The 22,195-nt window shown below is 30.2% G+C and overlaps 2 protein-coding genes across 2 annotated transcripts; both read left to right on the top strand.

Annotated features, from left to right (window-relative positions):
* Window positions 1-248: 248 nt before the first annotated feature.
* LOC126780229 (uncharacterized protein DDB_G0283357-like) lies at window positions 249-10,896 on the top strand. Its single transcript, XM_050504518.1, has 2 exons — window positions 249-287; window positions 8,623-10,896. Exons 1-2 carry the CDS (start codon window positions 273-275, stop codon window positions 10,852-10,854), a joined length of 2,247 nt encoding a protein of 748 aa, XP_050360475.1. The 5' UTR covers window positions 249-272; the 3' UTR covers window positions 10,855-10,896.
* A 6,258-nt stretch (window positions 10,897-17,154) lies between these two features.
* Window positions 17,155-22,164, top strand: LOC126780249 (ras-related protein Rab-21). Its single transcript, XM_050504557.1, has 4 exons — window positions 17,155-17,504; window positions 19,373-19,540; window positions 20,434-20,552; window positions 20,769-22,164. The coding sequence occupies exons 1-4, from the start codon at window positions 17,373-17,375 to the stop codon at window positions 20,977-20,979; spliced, it is 630 nt and encodes a 209-aa protein (XP_050360514.1). The 5' UTR covers window positions 17,155-17,372; the 3' UTR covers window positions 20,980-22,164.
* The last annotated feature ends 31 nt before the right edge of the window (window positions 22,165-22,195 follow it).

Here is a 22,195-nt window from a genome sequence, read left to right as displayed (position 1 = left end):
TAAATTTAATACGAGTCAAATCAAAGAGAGAACGAAGTTCTCTGTCATATCAAAAAAACACGACTCTAAAAGATTACATACAATTTGTTGTTCACAAGTCAACTGAAGCTTTTATTTTCATAGAGCTTTCGTCTATTACCGGTTTGTGCGTGACATGACCTTGTACTTGGGCGCATCGGTCATTAAGGCTCATCTCGGTATATAAGTGGGATTTCGGCTCGTGTATCACATTCTTGGGTCTGTGGGGACACGGTGATCGGACGGAGACAACGATGTACACGATTTGGGTGCGTATACACTGTTTATAGACTATTTACATAGTTGTATCGGACACATTACGGAATGTGATGAGAGATGAGATGAAATTAGTTCGCTCGGATAAAGTGTTGTGATTGTGATTTTTGGTTAACATCAATTTGGAAAATAACTTAATTGGAATTGAAATTCCTTGTTTGTATAGTTATTTAAATTTAATTAACTAACTAATTGTCTATTTGCTGTGCGAATTATTTAAAATTTTCAATAAAATAATTTTCGATATATTTAATATTATACCATAAATTGAACTGTAATATCTTGTAATTAAATAAGTACTGAAATTAATTTTATTATCCACATAAGTCACTATTTCATATAAAGATATTATATAACAAGAAAACTTTATATTTTCGACGACATACATATACATTTATTTACCCGCTCCATATTAAATTTTTGACTAAATAATATATTAATTGAATATTTTAAACGTGTTAATAAATAGAACAAAGGTATTTCAATGTAGATTCTTAAAAAATTTATTTTAAAAGACAACGCATTGATTTGAATTACCCCATAATATTTAGAAAACTAATACAAAAATAAATTTACTACTAAGTTCACGTTCAAGTTTAAATAAGTCCACTACTAAATGAATCAAATCAATTATAGGCATCACATTTCATTAAGCCTTCGTTTTCATCATTTTTAAACAAGTTTTTGTAATATTACTTAAAGTTTTAAAAGACTATATAATACATAATATAGAAAATATTAAATAAAATTGATTAAATATGTGTACATACATATAAAATGAAAAAATACATTGCATAGTTAAAAGTAGTTGTACTAATTATTTTACGGAAATTATCAATATTGTGTGTATCTGCATAACTTAATTAATAAACGGCTTCGGATAAGTCGTTACTATATTGCTTCTTCAATTAAATCAAAGTAAAATCAACTTTACTAATGACATAGAAGCAAAATTTATATAAAACATAATGCCTAATATGATATTTACGAAGTTATTTTCTAATATTTTAAATACGTATTTAGTTTCATAATTCAAAGTAACTTATTACACTATTACAAACGGAAGATATTTTTCCGATAATATATTAAATTAGTATGGTAATATATTTTTTAAATAAAAAACCGTTAGGTGGCGCTGCAGTCCAGAATTTTTAAACATAAATAAATAAAATTCTTATTTCATCTGTAAAGTCGAGACAGCTAGTCGTATATATATATATATATATATATATATATATATATATATATGTACGACTATACCTACCTACCTATATATATATATATATATATATATGTAGGTACTTGCCTAAGTAATATTTTTATTCTTAGGCACAGTTTAAGCATTTTACCTAAAATTAATAATAAAGTCTATTGCAGTGATGTAATATAAAATAACATTTTAAAACCATATTATCAGCGTAGTCATCACCAGTTACAATCTTATTGTATTATTTATGACATTAATAATTAACATAAAAAAATGTCTGACTCTTTTATTTTTTGTATCGTAATATTGCCTCTAAAATAAGCTATTAATTATATGACATGACATTTATATCAAAATAATAAAACTCAAGAGTATTTATATCTTTACTATTGTTACAAATAACAATTAATATGTTAATCCTGGACATATTTCATATGTTATTAATTAACGTACAACACACTTGTAGTTAAAATAAGATTCCAAGGTTGACTACTTTAAAAGTTTAACCAATAATTATAGAGGATTTAAAGGAGTGTATATAACGTGGCCTTCGAACTACCCACATAACTTAAATTGCGGATGTAAGTAAAAATACTTACTATATAGGGTAATCCCACATAGTACTCCGTCGACTTAAGTCTACACGCATCGTACGTCATAAGTATAAGTGACTCTCACAGTACCAACATTTTATTAAGCGAATAAAGCAGCGTTTATATAATATTTACGGTCAACTAACGCATATGAAAATTAACACTATTTATTTCCGCTCATTTAAGTCATTTTTCTTCTTCGTTCGCAGAAAAACTAAAAAAAAAATACTATATTTTTAAATTAAGCTCATTTTAATTAATATCATGAATTTTATATGAAAGAAGATATTGTGAAATATGACATTACCTGTCATATATGCTTACTGATTCACTATATTTAATTCGTCCAATACAGATAATAAATATAATTTAAAAAATTATTAATCGTTAGAAGATGTCTTTAGCACAAAATGCGAGCACAGACTTCATTAATCATATGTCACATAATAGTTACCTCATCTTTGTATATTTTTTATAAAGCAAGATCTATTTACTATGAACAAAAAAAAACCGAGAACCACTCTTGACATTCATGTTATATCCGTGTTTTAAGTGCAATCGCGGATTTCGCACCAGAACGAGGTAATTAAATTAATATCGAATTAAAACTAAACTTAAATTTATTTTAATGTAATTTAAAAAAAATAGCTAGCAAAAAATGAATACTTACAAATAATGGAAATTATTAGAACGTCGTCAATACATGTGGAAACCTGTGTCGGATTGAATTCCCTCTCATGTGTATTTAAACCTGCAGCAGCGTGGTGGAATAAGCTCTAAGGGAGGAGGCCCTTTGCTTATAACATTGAGACATTTACGAAGTTACATACTTATAAAAAATTAAATTAGAAGTATATGCCTATAATAAAGCAAAATATTTAAATGAAAAATATCAGAACAATTAGAAGCCACAATATATATAATACTAGTTTGTGCCCGCGTGTTAGGGGATGGTGTTAGGCGTAAAATAGTATGTCTATGTCTAACCTTGGGCTCAAGCTTGCTACATAGACAATTTCATCAAAATAAGATCATTGCTTAAGCCGTGCAAGCGTAACAGACAGTCTATCTGACTGTCTGTTACAGGCAGGGTTACTTTCGCATTTACAATAATAATAAAATGCAAATGTGCAATATCAGAAACATCTTTTTTACATATTGTATTAATAAAATTAAAATAAAACACTTTACTTGATTTAAGTTTATTATTTAATCACTGAATTTATTTAATTAAAAAAATATCAATATAACTCATTCAATCTCATGACCTTTACACAAAGGTTGTCTGGAAGAGATCAAGCTCTTAGCGATGAGACAGCCGTTTGGCTTTTTTTTTAATTATTTTTTTGTGTAAATCTTTTTCTTTTTTTATGTACTTATTCTTCTCTGGATTCATAATCAAATATATCCTGTAAAGTTTATTTGCTGCATTGTTATCTAACAGCGAAATAGAAAAAAGTAAACCATATAAAAATGTCCTCCATGAAAAATGTAAATATATACATATCCCAACTTGATAACATGATAATCGGTCAAACCGTGTCGATGTTTATATACAAACAGATATACAAACATGCTTTTATATATAATAATTATAATCTAAATCTTATTAATATATATTTTTAAATACGTTTTTTTTTAATTACCTAACTGAAAAAACTACTAAACATAAATACATAAAATTTATACCAGAAGAAGCATCGCATTTCGGGGAAGGCTTTAATAAATACATAGCAGACAACGTCTACCGACGATTTTGTTTGTATATCATAGAAAAAGAACTGCCAACGAGTTATATAAATAAGACAAATATTGGCTATATATATTATAATGGTTATCCGGTAATAATATTATTTAAAGTGACACATGTATATAATATGAATACATAAACAAAAGAGAGATAAAGAACTATATAATGAAGACACTTCAAAAACAACCAGCGAGTGTAAAATTAACATTTTTTTTTTAAATAGGAACTAGTGCACATTGTTGAGATTTACTCACAAATTTAAATTTTAAAAATAACATCTCTGCTTGTACTTTATTATAGAATAGATAAAACTGATAAGTTATCATCAAGAATGTTTTGTTTTTCTTTTACTTTTTTTTAGGAATCGGAAACCTTAGACGTTAACTTACTAACTGTGAGAAATATGAAAACCACTTACTCACCATGCCGTTAATACGACGCCAACCCGGTGTCTGGACTATTTGTCTATAGTGCCAATAATTACACTAACCCACTCATTATAGATATATTTAATTGTATATAATTATTATATAAATGCTTATTAACGAGAAGATTTGGAACATATTCCACCACGATCAAATGCGGGTTGATGAATGAAAAAGTTTGTTGAAGTTTTTCCTCGGTAGAATCATTACGCAAAAAACATTAAGCTTAAAAATTAAATATTTTTTTATAAAAAAAATAATAATTTAGAATGAACACAATATTTATAGGCAATAAAACTGTACCAAAACTATGACCGTAAATAACGTCACACCTACGTTGGATTACACATTGCTGTCCAAATGTCAAATTTATAATACAAATTAGCAACATTGTATGTATCCTTCATATCAGCCTAGGCTACTTTAAATAAAATAACTTTTTCACGGAGACAAATATTAAGGTAATGAATTTAAAATAGGTACCTACATCACAAAAAATTAAATCAATAAGTAATAAATATTATAAAACTCAATTACAGAATAATAATATGTTTGTATATTATTTTAAAGTAAGTCCTTTGCATTATCCCATTAATTTATATATTATCATTGGATCGATGATATGAGACATGCAGATTTTTATATATCCATATGTCTTCGATGACCGGTTTTCCGACATTAATATTAATATTACCATTTATTATTTATTAATTTTTAGGCTTCAGACAGGATTTAATTTTCGATCAGCGATCAAATTTGGAATTATTGTAGCGTTATACAGTTCGTTGATCTTGACTCAAAGTCATGGTTCGTGTTACGCAATGACCGGTAGAAGACGTTTGGAACGCATTACTGGTTCGGTGACGGTCACGACAACCAAGTATATTACGTTATTATGTAAACATGATTGCGTACGTCCATTGATTAGACAAAAATAATAACTTAGACGATATCATAATCAGGTTTTTGACAGTGACGTATTCTGAAATATTACTTAATACGATAAACGCGTTTACTTGTTTGAAAATATGTTGAAACTGTATGTTGTATGTGAAATAAAGCTTTACTTGCTACTCTATTTATAAGGGAAACATTGTTATTAAGAGCTCGAATTGTTTTAGTTCGTATATCCTTACGAGGAATTATATTCGCCGTTTACAATGTACAATGTATCGAGTGTTGGGTGTTTCTGGTGGAAACGGTAGGACGGGGTATCTTCACCCTACCCTTTGAGTCAACGTGATCGGATTTGCAACTGAACCCGTGTTTATAGTTACTTTGTTGAATGTTGATGTTGGAACTTTGAATTCGCAATCGTAATTGAATATGTGTATAATTGAATGTGTGCAAGTGTGTAGAAGTGCATTTGTATGTTTGTATAAAAGGAAACCAAAGAAATATAAAATTAAATAAAATATATCTATCATAATTACAATACAATACATAATTTTACTTTATTATTATTAATTTATTATATATATATTCATTCATCTATTTTTTAAGTTAAAACTTTTATAAAAATATTTCCATGTATTATTTATATATAATATAATTATTAGGGTATAAGTGTTAAGTTAGAAAATTACTTTAAAACGATATCTTCAGTTATGTTAATAAATTGTTCCTGTACTTGATTTTATATACAAAATGTGGGATATTCAGTAGATTATTAGTTAATTTTATTCATATAAAAACTTATATAACCATTTACGTATTAATTATACAATTACATTATTTACAGTAAAGTTGTGAAGGACATTAAGCTAGTCTTTAACTTGTGACTTCCGTCTACTATTTATTGCCGTATTTTGATTTGTCTTATTTTTTGCAATACTTAAATCAGTATAGTATTATGAATTTATTAGTTATGATGAGATCATCAGTCCAAATTAAGATTATTTAGTATTTATTTAACATGTATTTAGTTGTAACCGGCGACTTCGTCTATCTGCTCTATCCAATTACTCTGTTCTCCTCTAAACAGGACAATGTAAACTCATACATTATTTTAACAGAAGAATATAAAATGTATTGAAATGAAAACAATGTTTGTCTATTGAATTTTTATTTTAGTAATTTCACAAAAGATGAAGATAATTAATTAAAGCCCTTAAAAATATATACTTATGCTTTGACGAGAAAACTACATCCACTATTTTTTTTTACGTTATAGTTAGACGGACGAGCAAATGGGCCACCTGATGTTAAGTGGTCACCACCGCCCATAGATAATGGCAATGTAAGAAGTATCAACCATTCCTTGCATCGCCTATGCGCCACCAACCTTGCGAACGAAGATGTTATGTCTCTTATGCTTGTAGTTACACTTGCTAACTCATCCTTCAAACTGGAACGCAACAATACTAAGTATTGCTGTTTGGCGGTAGAATATCTGATGACTGGGTGGTAACCTACCCAGACTAGCTTGCACAAATACCTACGACCTATAAAATTATTAAAATTTACAGGGGTTTATGTTAAAAAACAAAGAAAATTCTAAAACTTGCTCGTATGAAAAATAGTTTCATCAAAAACGGGTCTCATTTCATCTTTTATTTCATTTCAGATGTTAGAATGAATCAGCTATTTTATTACAATAATAATGATGACTGAAATGCTCAAGTCGTTAACAAAACATACACTCACTGACTATTTCAACAGGTCTCTTTACTTAATCCTATAAATCAAAAACAAAATCAAAATATAATTTAGATAATAAGGTCCTCCAGACCGATTTCGGCCATGGCGGCCAATCTCAAGAGAGAGATATTATAGTGCATAAGTGTGAGCGCAAACACAGGTGAACTCTTTATTCCCTAGCTCTCATAATCCGTTGGAACGGCAATCTGACACGACCAGGAAGAGGCGCAGGACCAACGGCTTTACGTGCTTTCCAAGGCACGGGAGTGTACATACTTCCAACTTCCAGTCCCCGGGCTGCTACTAAGAATTTCCTGACAGAAAAATCCAATAACTTTTTATTGGCCCGACCTGGGAATTGAACCCTTGACCTCCGGCTCAGAGGTCTTATATCTAGACACGAGACCAATGAGGCAGTCAATAATTTAGATAAATAGACTTTTGTAACAACTTTAAAATTATTATCATTAATTAGTAAAATTAGATGTAAAGCTAATGTTGATTAGGTATATATATTCTACCGAGAAGAACTGGCAGGAAACTACCATAGTTACCGTTTTTTCCAAATTAAATACCTGATCAACGATAAACAATTATATTTATAAGAGAACATATACCAGAGTGTCGAATTCAACGAAATACGCTTTTTTATTGTCAATAATACATATATCCTTGTATTGTGTAAAAAGTTTTGTCTATTAACGTTTTTAGGTATAAATTAATTAAAAACTAAAGTTGAAACCTTTTTCTTTGCCGGCTACTACTTCATTTTCAAACAAATTTTACTTTCGAGGCCAAACTCCAAGCGAGAGGTTATCAAACCTGTCCTACAAGCCCTTTAGTTCGTTCGTCAATATAAGGTCATTGTTCTTTTAAAAAGGTTAAGAGCCGAATTATTATGTTACCTAGGATAGGATAAGGTCGTATTTTTTTATTTACATAACTAGGAATTATTTACACAAATTCCTAAAATATGTACAAATAAAAATTACAAAAGCTACTGTACAAATTATTCCCGCATGGCAATATAGGCGCCTTTTCTCTTTGAATCACAATTCCGATCCTCTGGGTGAAAATTGAACCAGTCCTCCTGTCACCTGTAGAGGCAGTAAGACGATGTGTCATATTTTTAATTAAAGTTTTGTCCAAGCGTTTCAAAAATAATTGAAACAAACACATAATTTGGAATAAGAGACGAATATTTGCAACATTCGTTTGCTCCAGCTTTTTCATACCCACCCCATTTTCATATGTATTTTCATACCCACTCATCCATTTATTAAACTTTGAATTAAATTAATTAATAATTAATTTGTAAAATTTTAGAAGAAACAAAATGATAGTAATCTTTTCAAATGAAATATGAGTAACACAAAGAAAAAATCTTATAACAAAAGCGTGTTTAATTAGTAATGTTCAGTAACAGCGTGAAAATCCCACAGCTGGACTAGAAGGTTAAGAGCTAATACCACGACACTGGTCAAATTTCATTAATAATTTATAATTTATTTTAGATATGTATTTTTACAAATTCGTCCATTTATTTAATTATTTTTTTGATTTGTTGAAATTTTCGTTATCGTCTCGTTTTGTCGAAAAACCTAATCCTTTAGAAAAAAGTTATCAACAATATTTAAACACATACACATAGTTATCATAGTAACCTTGTAAATATAACTATATTGTAAACATAAATATTTTTCTTGTTTCCAGGTATTAGCAGTAGTGGTCGGGGTAGCGTCAGCAGACGTTAGCCTTGGATACCACTATAATCCACCGACTACAACCTTTGACATCCCATCGTATCCAGTTGGTAGCAGCAACTATAATACTGCATACTCAACAACCAACAACGTTGCCAGTTCTAGTGTGGGCTCCGGCTTTGGTTCAAGCCTTAGCTCCGGCCACGGATCAAGCCTTGGCTCTGGCTTAGGGCAAAGCTCAAACGGAAATACTGGTTCGGGCTACAGTTATAATGGCCTTAGCTCTGGAACCGGTTCATCAACTAATTACAACGTATTGGGATCCTCCAATTACAACACAGCTGGTTCAAGCTCCGGATCAAAGTATAATGTCGGTACATCAGGCCTTGGCTCCAGATATAACACATATAAATCTTCTGAAGTAACTGGATCTGGCTCAAACTCAAATTACAACTTTGGTTCATCTGGCACTGGATCTAATTCAAATTATAATACCGCCGGCACCACGGGTTCAGGATTTGGTTCCAATTACAACGTTTTTGGCACTACCGGTGCTTCTGGCTCAAACTACAACGCTGGACAACAAGGAGTATATCAAGGATCAAGTTTCGGACAAAATTCTGGTTACCAAAGTACATACCACACTACCGCAGACACCAGTGGTCTCGACAAAATCGGCAGTTACTATCAATCTGCAAGTGCTGCTAACCAATTCATTTCTTCAAGTCAGTACCAAAGTACTGTTGGACAAAATTATAATGAATATTACAATCAAGTGCAGCATCAACCAGCTCAAGTATTTAAGCACTTCTACGTTCATGCCGCTCCTGAAGATCCAGAACCAACAAAACCACGACAACCAATAGTACTACCCCCACCGCAAAAACATTACAAAATTATCTTTATCAAGGCACCAGCCCAGCAGACTCAAGTACCTCAAGTTATTCCAGTACCACAACAGAATGAAGAAAAGACTATTGTGTATGTCCTTGTTAAGAAACCTGAAGATGCAAAGAACATTGTCTTGCCGAAATTCGAGCAAAAGGCACCAACTAAACCTGAAGTCTTCTTTATAAAATACAACAACAAACAAGATTCCCAGTCTTTGATTGATAATATCGTTAGTGACTACAACAAAGGAGGAGTTAGCGCTACATTCTCTGGTGCAGGTATCGCAGGTTCTGGTTTTAAAACTGGTTCTTCACAGACTTCTTCCTCTACAAGTACCTCGGGGGAAGATTCAGGAGACACGCCTTCAGTCTCTCTAGAATCTATTTTTGGTAGCTCAGGTAGTCCTAGCTTATCAACAACTGGAATTTCCTCAACCACTCCTAGTAGCTTATATGGTTCTGATAGTACGCTGTCGTCTTATGGCTCTGCTACAACATCTGGAAATACTTATGGTTCCAATAAAGGCAACTTTTACTCTAAACCTAATTCTAACTTTGGTTCAACTTCCGGTTCTAGTTCTGGTCTCACTAGTGGTTTTGGTTCAGGTAGTAGCAGCTCAACCAATTTTGGTTCTTCATCTGGCAGCTTTGGTTCGGGTTCTAGCAACTTCGGTTCAGGTTCCAATAAATTTACTTCTGAATCTAGTTCTAGCAGTTTAGGCTCTAATAAATTTGAATCTGGTTCAAGCAACAAATATGGATCAAGCTCTAGTGGCTTCAGTTCTGGAAGATTTGGTTCCGGTTCCACTGGATTGACTTCTAAATTCGGCTCTCAGTCTACCAACACAGGATCGGGTAGTGAGCTTGCCACAAGTTCTATTGGTTTACCAAGCACAGGAAATAGCTATGCAACAAGCACTAGTAACTTGGCAGCAAACTCCGGCAGTTTTGGTGCTGGTTCTACCAGTTCTGGTATTAAGAAATTCGGTTCTACTTCTAGCAGTTTCGATTCTACTTTCTCGTCTACAAATTCTGGTTTATCTAGTACCTCAGCTGCAAAACCAATTACTTTCGTTTCAAGCCCTACCGGAACAGCTGGATCCACAAGCACTGGTCTTTCTATTGGCAATAATGGCCTTAGCAATATCAATTCAGGTTATAGTTCCGGCTCTAACAGCTACAAATCTGTTTCAAATAGCTTTGATAAAAATTCTGGCAGTAGCAACTTGGGTTCTGACAAGTATAGTACTAGCTCAGGAAGCACAAATTCTAAATATGAAACAAATGTTTTAACGACTAGTCAAGGTGTTCCTCATGAAACCTATGGAACACCTATATTTAAAGCATTATAGATTAATAATGACAAATTTGTAACGCTCATTTTCTTTGTTCTTTTTGAAAATAAATAACACAAGTAAGCAAATATTTGTTTTAATTACTCATAGAACTTAACTACAAAAAACCGTGAATTCAATTAAATTATTACTTATATTTATTCTAATAGGAAAACGAAATGACACTTAATGAAAAGTCATAAATTATTTTTAGCCTTACTGTTAGGCTGTTGTTTAATTTTCGCCGATATGCGATTCAACTGAGAATTGCTATTATCATTCTGGCCACCATTCATCATGATTTGTGCACTAAACTATTTTTATATTTTATCTGTATGTATTAAGTTATATCTGACTTACATTTTCTAATATATCAAAAATTATACTCTGGCTACGCGACAAATGACAATTTATTTTAATTGCAACAGCGAATACTTAGCTTAATATACGAAGACAGCTTACTTCAATTCTTATCTACTTAATCAATCTTTCGTCTACTATTACGTAATCTTATATTCTTATTAAAATCTCCTGCTTTATTACAGATTTTATATGTTAAAAATATTTAATAAAGACATTATACTGAAGAAAAAACATAAAATGTTAAAAGGACAATTCATCTGATATTGTGGTAGAAACCCAAAGGACAAGAAATCGATTACTTTTATCTTTAATTATTTATTTATTTTGTCTTTTAAATTCTTTTTTATTTTAATATTGCTGACTAATCAAGACACAATTATTTCAATCCCAACTCATGAATTTGTATATAAAAATCAATATAGTATAAAAGTAAAAATAAGGTTATTCTAAATGCTTATATAATATAAATTCAGCTGCCAATGTTTTGATATGAAAGATGACGCTATGTTGTTTCCGATGGGCATAACTGGAGTTAGCTTCTACGCACGAGCGACGTCAGTAGCTTATTATTTAGTATCGGAACTATTAGTTGATTGTAATTGAAGTTGGCATATTACTGGCATTTTAATGGGCCACCCATCCGCATAGCTGGCCGACTTTATCTTGATTTATAGAGTTCGTTTCCACTGGAATCATGAGCAAGAATATCGAATTCCGAGTGGCTAATTTAATGGTAATGCGTTAAAGCTGATAGAATTGCCTGATATGCATTGTTTATGAATGAAACGAGTTTATATTGAGGCGGTGGCGCGTGATGTCTTAATGTTGATGCGAGTTTATTGAGAGGGTATTCATGGACGCACTTTTCTCGGGATCGCCTGGAATGTGCAGGCGCCGATGGCGCCACGTCGCAAAGGTTTCTCCACACTATAAGTTTTTTTTTATCCAGAAACTATTTAAAAAAAATTTGAAAAATTCATTCAAAATAGTGAATTGCATCTTTCTTTTGATGAAAGTATTGATATTTTACAACATGTCTTATTTTATTAATTGAAGTACCTACAAGACGACCTAATTAATTCGATTATATTAACTTAGCGGAATAATCAATTAATGAAAACAATAATACAATCCAGATACAGATTATTATTATCACATAGCGTTAAATTAATAATATAACGGTTCACGGAACACAACATTAATTAACGATCAAAGCCAACGGCAATGCGTTGATTCGGTGGGCATGTAGGATGTTGCGAAGACTATTGGTAGTGATTACACGTTAATTAATAAATATCACAAATCAGCGTATGAGCAGGACGATACAAAAGGATGCTTATTGGTTTCCACTACACTTTTCATACACTGTTATACCCTAAAAAGTATATGATAATATATATATAAAAAGTATATAATAATATATATGTTGCGCATTCATTTATAAGCCTCTTTGTCAATATTAAACTAGATCGTAACTAATTTTCCTGTTTTAAAACTAAAGGAGATATCGTGATTTGTGTAGTAATATAAACACGCCTTTTATTCATATGCAATATGTAACATAAATTTGAAATATATTTGACGAAATTATTTTGAAATTTATTTAGATAGGACTGATATACAAAATAGTTCCCGTCCGAAATTATATCAAAATACTTACCACGATCTATTTCAAATATATCATCTAATGTAAATATACTAATAAAAATATATCCAATGTATATATACATGTATGCAACTACAGACATCAAAGCAATTTGATTATTGGCTCAGACCAAACAAATAAAACCATCCCCTTATTGAACAGAAACAAATAATCCGCAGTTAAGCTGGCATTATTATAGTCACACTCTCGTTAATGTTGATAAACATTTTTATCGTCATATCTATTGCAAAATTATCATTTTCATTAAACGTAAAGAAAAAAAATTTTCCTTATTACAGTATTATTTGGAGGAATTATAATACGTATTACTTTAGCATCAGATGTATACAATTAAAAAGAAACCTAGCAATTACTAAGTTGTATGTAGACGCGTCTTTATTGAAAAGCATTTCATTAGTTACATCGAGAACACCAGGCGTATGTTTCAAGGGTGTTTGCATGATCCTTGACACAAATAAACAACTCGAACGTCTTGTGACCATTGAATCGAATTAGGGAAATTTATACGTTATTATACATATGAGTTTCTAAATCTTTATATAAATAGGCGAAAAAAAAGGCTCAGAACCTTATTGTCCTCTGTTTTTTTGTTAAGTAGCTATTGACAAGCGGACAAATTTTCAATAATGATTCAAAAATCGATTTAAAATCTCATATCGTCATAGTACTGTATTGTATTAAATGTAAAACACTATTAACTTCTTCTACCAAGAAAAAACGGCAAAAAAACTCGGTAGTTAATATTTTAATTACAGTCAACCAAAAAAAATCAATTTATACATATCCTGCTTGAAAATCAATAAATATGAACTCTACGCTTTTTATTATTCATAAATTATTGTGTTGAGCATTACTCAAATCTCCTTATTTATAAATGTCCTTATGACATGAGATTTAAATTTATTATTAAGGCTAAGTTAAAAATTACTTATGATTATATTTGAATTTATTAGTTGAATTTCGATCACAGGGTTATACGCTAGCATATTTATAAATAATTAGCCGTTAACCGCTACACGGAGCATAAAAAACCGAAGTTAAGATCGTTTTTTACACCTTAGATAATTAAAAACAACTGATCCGCTCTGCTGTTCTATTTAAATATTTTCAGTCACTCCTGGTGAACTTATATCGAAACCTTTATAAAATTAGTGGGATATCGTAAAAAAGAATGCAATGGGACGTTACTTTTTTGACATTGTCGTTAATAAAGCCCATAAATATTTAGGTTATGAACAATTTCAGTAGAAAGTCTTTGTAGCATAATTCTACAATAACGTTATTTCTTATATAGGGCTCTTAAATCTTGGAATAACACATATAATACTTTTTATCACAAACATGAACGGTTTGTGGAATTCTTAAATTACCTTTTCCTAGTAAAACAGCTGTACAGGTCTTATTAAATTTGTGGAAATGATTTGTTTGATTGTGATTCAATGTTCAAACATAGTCAATATTTTAATCGAAATCTTTGTTTATATGTACATATGTGAGTGTGTGCCTATGCTGCATCTGTACGAGTATGTATAATATAATGACATAATATCATAAATTATGCTACGATAAAAGAAATCCATGAAAAGCTCAGCTCTTATTATTCTGATATTGCTGATAGTAATATCAGAATACTTAACATAATGACCTGACCTATATTGACCTTTATCAAGAACTTTTTACTTAAAACTTACCTACTTGTTATCCTGTCCGCTTTGCTTGGCGCAAAGTTTGTCCTCAATAATTTGTAGAGTGGGTATATTATACCGGAATTTAACTTCTTGAACCTTTTAAGGAGTCTCTGTTAAAGAAATAAGATACTTCCAGCTCCTAAATTTAATCGCACAGATATTTTTCAATCAATACTACAAAAACTATTCGATCGGACTGTCGAAAAACCATAACTGACTTAATAAATCTTTGTTATCAGAAAATAAAAATAAATATAAGTACTCGTATTAGGTACGCTTTATTAATGTTTGAGACACAAAAAAACAATAAAATCGTAAATGACGTTTATTACAGTCCACTTCAATTAAGAATAAATTTAATTCAGCTTATATTTATATAAATAATAAATCCGAATGCAGTTTGAAATTTTATTCAATAAACAATAAAAACGCAAGTAATCGAATTTAGAAAAAAACCTAAAAATATACTTTTACTGCTTGCAATGATTTTCATTGCGTGCGTATTATTGTTCCATGTGGTTATTATTCAAAGCGTGTCTATTAATAGCATTGCACGTTTTATTTGTAATCGTTGTATACCAGAAACTAATAAATGTTGCGTTGGTACAGCTGTATCGCCCAAACATTTTTTAACTACTTACTATTGTGCAGCAACATGCCAATTCGTAAAAAGGGGGAAAGAAGAAGTTCCAATAGAAAAGATTCACGTTAATCCATACCCAAAAACTTTTGTGATCAGCAACGATTTCGTAGGACCGAACACCGTAGCTTTAGTGGAAGTAAAACATGAAGAAAATAGGACTTATAGTTTCGTTAAGCTAGAAGTTAATAAGCATTCAGCTTCCCCATTTTTGAGTGTTAGAGCTTTCATCCCAATATTTGATCAATCACTTAAATTCAGAGCAGCTACAATTAAACAATGTGACAAAAATACTGAATATTCAAATGGGTATTATGTTTGTGCTGCGGATGAAATTTACGAAGATTGTGAAATTCCTCAAGGTACCCCCTTATTTTTGGAAGAACAGTTAATAGGAATTACAGGGATATCGAATTCGCTCACTTGTGAATATGCTCAAAGGATTTTTATAGCCCTGGAACCGACAATCTATTGGATTAAATATGTTCTTGATAATGATTTACTATTTTACGTGCAGCTAGTAATGGGAAAACCAGTTAATGAAAAACATTCTAATATGAAAATTTTCACTAAACGAATCGTTTTAAAAAAGAATCAAACCATTTCCAATCTTTCTAAAAATTATTACAATAAAACAAGACATAAAAATAAAAGGGGCCTAAATATTTTTTTTATTAATAGAAATATAACGGTGACTAAGAAAAAAGAAATTACGAATAAGGTGAAGAGTGAATTATCAATAGCAAAATCACATACAAGGAAATTTACTAAAGCGGTAATATATAAAAAACATTTTAATAATATTAACTCCAAAAACCGATATCTGAGCAAAAATTACTTAGCTATTAAAAACAAAAGCATAAAAATTAAATCACGAGAGGGGTGTTCAAGGCCTGAAATTGAATCAACCTTAATAAAAACGACCAAAACGAAGAGATATGGTAAAACAACTATTAGAAATATTTCACATGCATTAGTTAAGACTCTACAATTAAATAACACTAAAAGACTGTTAAAAAGTACTAAGAATTTTACAACCAATACGAAAAAACGAAAATTTGCTAAAATTGTTTCGAAAGTATCAAAAGGCACCAAAATAACTAATGTTATGGACTGGTTCATTCAAATTCGTAATAAAACTAAAAACGATCGCCCGAAAATACTTGTACTTACTACATCTAACATACCACTGCCAGAATTTGTTGATCTTACATAGTTCCAACCAGGTTTTTAGCCGACGAGCAAATTGGCCACCTCAAAATAGTTACTTTCACTCAAACTTGGACAAAATATAAATGATTACGATTACAGATTCACTTTGATTGATGCTGAAGAGGGTGCGTAGGGGGTGCTCTGGGGCACTGATTTGACTCACTTTACTTTTTTGATTACTTTCGTTATATTGTAATCGTGATTGATAATTACATATTGTAATCGTAATCGTTAATCATTAATCGCATAAAAAAGTACTTCATAATATTATTGGTTATTTAATATTACTATCAAAATATTTAATAAAAGCGGTTATAAATAAATTTTGTGTTTATTATTATTTCATATTACAAATAAATCATTTTCTGTGAATGCCACTCTATTGTATTATTAAAGCAAAAAATATAATAATTTAAATTAATATTTAAAATGACAGTTTTGATTTAAAGCCTATCACCAATGTCACATATCTAAAGCCTCCAATACACGTTAGGCTGTGTGTGACGTCAATGTTGACTTTTAATTAGACCGATATTTTCCGAAGTTTGCATTTAATTAATAAGTAAATCTATTATTTATCAAACGGATAATGCCTAATGAATAATAACGTATAAACAGTGTTCTTATTGCGATACAATGTTTTGACCCAAGGTGTGTTGGAGGCATTACATATGTGACATTGGCAGAATATTTTGCGCTCAACTAGCGTAGATACAAGCCATAACAAAAAAAAAGAGTTGTCAAATCGCTTCCTTTACGACATCACAGTTCTATGTCGACTAATAAAATATACAGCATAATTAAAAGATTGTTAAGGCTAATAGCCCTAATAGACCTCTTTAATGTTTTGAAAAGCTGATGTAATTAGTATTTACTGTACGGTATAAATGTCTACTTAGAAATCGCGTTAGATTCCGTGACAATTTTATTAAAAGTTTCCCATTACAAAGACCTTTTTGTTTCCACAATGTCTACAGCTCCGAGTGGAACACATAATTTCAAAGTGGTATTGCTAGGAGAAGGCTGCGTTGGAAAAACATCTCTTCTGCTACGATATATCGAAGATAAATTCAATGATAAACATTTGACTACACTACAGGTATGTTCTCGAAACTATATAATTTAATCCAATTTGAAATCATAATAGTAAATCAATACTCTGCAGCTTGTTGATTTGTTTGCTCTTGTGCAAAAATATTGCATAATTTGTTTTTGCCATTGTTTTAATCAAATAAAATAAATCAATGCTTTATCAATATGGCTATATCAAAACAATCTCTTATTATCATGTAAATAGCTAAATAAGTTATATTATAAGTTAGTTACATACATAATATTCACAAAATGTTTAGGGAAATGGCCAGCAAAGTTTCTTTAAAGAATGATATGCTCATGTGGCAGACATTACTAATTTGTGCCTTAAAAATATTATAAGGACACATCTGCCTCCATGGCAGCACTGCCTGGTCTATTGGCAGAGTGTTGGATTTTTTTAAACTGACTTGGTGGTAGGGCTTTGTGCAAGTTGTCCGGGTATGTACTACCCATTTAAAGTATATTCTATCATCATCACATATTCTACCATTAAACAGCACTGCTTAATATTGTTGTGCTCTGGCTTTAATGATAATTAATGTGTATACTGGCACATGAGACATTTTTTTTAAATAGGAAGGCGGACGAGCATATGGGCCACCTGATGGTAAGTGGTCACCAACGCATAAGTGGACATAACTTATTAGCTACCATGTTTGGTGGTGCATATGAGGAATGGTGAATATTTTTTACAACACCAATATTTATGGGTGGCCGTCAATATCAGGTGACATCATCTAATAGTCCGTCCACATAATTTAATTACAAAAATGGGTTTATTATATTATTTGTTTTTAATGCTGAAGTACAGAATACTTCTAAATGCATCAAAAATTTGAAAGGCACACACTCAGACTGTATTAATCTTATATATGAAGGAGAACAAAAGAATAATTATCTAATATGTGGCCTTTGCAAAGTCAATTGAGATTGCTACAAAAATATTGAAAAAGATTTCCTATACTGTGTGTGTAATGTTTACATTTGACTATAATTTTTTGACTTGATAATTGCATATAATTTATAAAAACATCTCAGATTAGATTGGAGCTTTAGTAACTTTGGTTCAGCTCAAAAATACCTATCCAACGATGTATTACACATCACTATTAGAGGGATGACCAACATTTGCATCCTCCTTTGCAGACATATCAGTTTTATATTTATATTGTTCCTTGGATTTTAACAAATTGATGGAAAATCCTCATGACTCTAGATCTCTTAAAGAATTATGAAGTTTGAAAGATGATCATCACTATATCTATGTGTAAAATTGAAATACATATATAAGACTTTGTCTACTTATGGAATGGTATCCATATAATTAATCTAGTAGATAAGAATCTTAAACAAGAAATTTTCGAGTGATCTATAGTCAGGTTTCTCAGTATTCCTTTATTACATGACTTTAAAAAAAACTGCACAGCTCAAAAAACAGTCTATTCTCATATCATTAAGTCAACAAATAAAATAGACACAACACTTAGTGTTACTAGGAACTGAACTATGTGCAAATGATTTAGTAGAATATTTTACATTTTCACAACCACATCCAGGATAATACAGAGCCCTGGATATACTTAATTTCCAGGATGATTTCAACAATCGGCTCCAGATGAAGTCAAGAACAAATAGCACTGTTTTTTTTACAATTTAATAGTGCTGTGACTTAAGAACTTTTATGACTGATAACCAAATTGATCTATATTTTAATGTCTATCAAATCATATACCATAATAGTGGCTAGATCCCTAATAATTACCCAGTGATAAAAAAAGACTATAATTACTTATTTAGCTGTAACCAAATTCATAATACAACTCCTATTAAAAACACATCAATAATTATTAAACATCTGTTTATTTTCCATAGGCAACATTCTTAAACAAGAAACTCAACATCAATGGAAAACGTATTAATCTCTCGATTTGGGATACAGCTGGTCAGGAGAAGTTTCATGCTTTGGGTCCTATATATTATAGAAACTCAAATGGTGCCATACTAGTTTATGACATCACAGATGAAGATTCATTTGGAAAGGTAAGACTTAGTTACTTTAATTATAATAGCTTATAACATCGCATCATCAAATCAAATGTCCTGCCGACACACCATTGAAATACTTCATTTTTCTACTATTATTTTATATTTAAATTCTTTATATACATTATTCTACTACTACTATTGATGAACTATTGAACTTAATTTTTTTCTATTTACTTTATTACGTTAATTGAAATCATAAATTAAATTGACTAAAATGTGTCACTACATTCATTGACTGTTACGCTACGGTTAGACAGTTCTATATAATAATAGGTACTAATATGAAGGGCAATACGATCAAGGATACTTTGATATTAATCCTTCTTTTACAAATTAAGATAAGTGCACAGCCTGTGATGTCCCCCTGCTGGGCTAAGGCCTCCTCTCCCTTTTTGAAGAGAAGGAATTAAGATTGTATACTGCAATAAATAATATTTTATCTCGAAATAACTTCGACATTACATGAAATAACTTTGATGACCCTGTCTTGTTTTATTTTTATAGAAACCATTTTTTATCAGCTGCTTTTTATAAAATATTCTCACATTCAAATGAGTAAAACATATATGTTATGTACTGTTATGCATAGCTGTACAGATACATCCACTAAACAAAGTTATTTCAGGATACTATTTGTTGTGTAATCAACAGAAGGAAATAACCAATAATACTACATAAAAGGCGAATGCTACAACTACGATTAATGCATTTATGTATAAAATATCCTGAATTGCATTTGTTCAAATTCACCTTGTAATATTTAAATATTATTTCATTCTCAAATTTGCATTCATTAAAATACTTATGTAAATTTATAATTTTAAATTGAATATGGTCTAATATTAATAAATTTTTACATTTATTTATTATACTTTATATATTTATAGGTAAAGAACTGGGTGAAGGAACTAAAGAAAATGCTTGGATCGGATATTGTTTTAATAATTGCAGGCAACAAAGTTGATTTAGAACATGAAAGAACAGTGCCTCTAGAAGAAGCTGAGAGGTATAATTACAAAGTACTTTACATGTTAATGTGTCTTAACAATAATAATTTTATTTTATAATGCATTTTAATTAGCTATTTTATCACATTAGATTTATTGCTGTTAATTACAACAGGAATATATTAAGGTCATTAAAAATAACCAATAAACAGGATTGGTCTTTATAAATTTAAAATCAATTAAATGATTAATATATATTGTAATAATACTTTCAGTTATGCAGATATGGTTGGTGCTAAACACTTCTACACATCGGCAAAGTTGAATCAAGGCGTAGAAGAACTTTTTTTGGAGCTGACAAGAGAGATGGTTGAACGATTTGAGCAAAACACCCGGATCGATTCAACTAGAGCATCTAGGGTTCTAGTCGTCGATGATGAAGCACCAACACAGTCATCTTGCTGCTTAGGATATCGAAATAATTGAATTGCTTAGGTAATATTTGATGTACATAAACATTCTATCTTATTGTTTGACTCTATTTATGGAACTTATTATATCAAGGTGTAACGGTGACTTGTAGATCAATTGATTAAAATAAATGTTATTCAGTTGTTTAAATTTAAATACTTATTAATATTCAAAAATTGAGTTTGAAAATCCACAGCCACAGCTTGAATGTTAACTTATGTATTGATTATTTAGTAGAAACTTATAACATATAATTACAAAATTCAACTTGAGCTTGAATTATATTCATTATATCCAATAGTAGGAAAGAACTGGTAGTAAGTTGTACATTATTCTCAACGTTTTATTAATTTGTGAGGTATATATCTACTTTCAAGTTACTATTATAGTGTGAGTGCCAATCCAATATTAAATTGGACTTAGTAAATCTTATATTAACTATTTAAAACTTGTTCAAATGATTTTGTTTTTTTTTTTTTATACTTGGGCAATCTAATTAAGAAGATTGATAGATTATTATTAGTTGTACTGATATCAATGTAGTTGATGGCTAAATTATAAATAATTGTTAAATTACTTTCTCATTTTTAGATATGTAAATTTTCACTTTTTGTAAATTTATCAGTTACTCTTAAGAGATTACTATAGTGCCTATTTACTTTGTTATCTATTTGATAGCCCATAAAAGATAAAAAACCAAAACTATTTATACAACAATTTTAACATTTTTAAGTAACTGTAATTTGTGATGATGTATGAAATTTAATAATAATATGAGCTCTACTCTACTTTCTTATTATTATTTAAATTAATGCGCAAGACAATTAAAAAAAAACATTCATTACACAGAGTCACTATAGTTGCTGCAACAAACTTAATTCTAGGCAATTTTTATTATGTCTCCGCCTTATTAAATGTTTTTTAATGGTGAATGTTTTTATTTAAATTGTTTGACACGAAATTTTGTAATTACCATTCCTTATCATATTTCACAGAATATATTTATATATATATGTATTTATAAATATCCCATTAAATATTATCTTATGATTACTGCATATTGTTTTTATAATAAGTAATTTAATTGCCTTAGTTAACGCAATGAGCTGTGACAAATATTTTAATATATATTCTAATTTACTTGCTTAAATTAAACTAAAATCTTTTTTAATATAAATGTAGTTGTAAAAAAAAAACAAAAGATCATTACCATGTCATTAAATAATATACC

Source organism: Nymphalis io, chromosome Z (assembly GCF_905147045.1).
Source record: "Nymphalis io chromosome Z, ilAglIoxx1.1, whole genome shotgun sequence".
NCBI lineage: Eukaryota > Metazoa > Arthropoda > Insecta > Lepidoptera > Nymphalidae > Nymphalis > Nymphalis io.
Note: the sequence above shows the minus strand (reverse complement) of the source record. Positions and strands in the feature narration are given on the sequence as shown.

What these genes read in the sequence shown, in the direction of transcription:
- LOC126780249 (XM_050504557.1), top strand. Translation starts at nt 17,373, where the DNA reads ATGTCTACAGCTCCGAGTGGAACACATAATTTCAAAGTGGTATTGCTA. An exon ending in ATGAAGATTCATTTGGAAAG is followed by an intron (nt 19,541 to 20,433) that starts GTAAGACTTAGT and finishes ATATATTTATAG; the next exon opens with GTAAAGAACTGGGTGAAGGA. An exon ending in CCTCTAGAAGAAGCTGAGAG is followed by an intron (nt 20,553 to 20,768) that starts GTATAATTACAA and finishes TAATACTTTCAG; the next exon opens with TTATGCAGATATGGTTGGTG.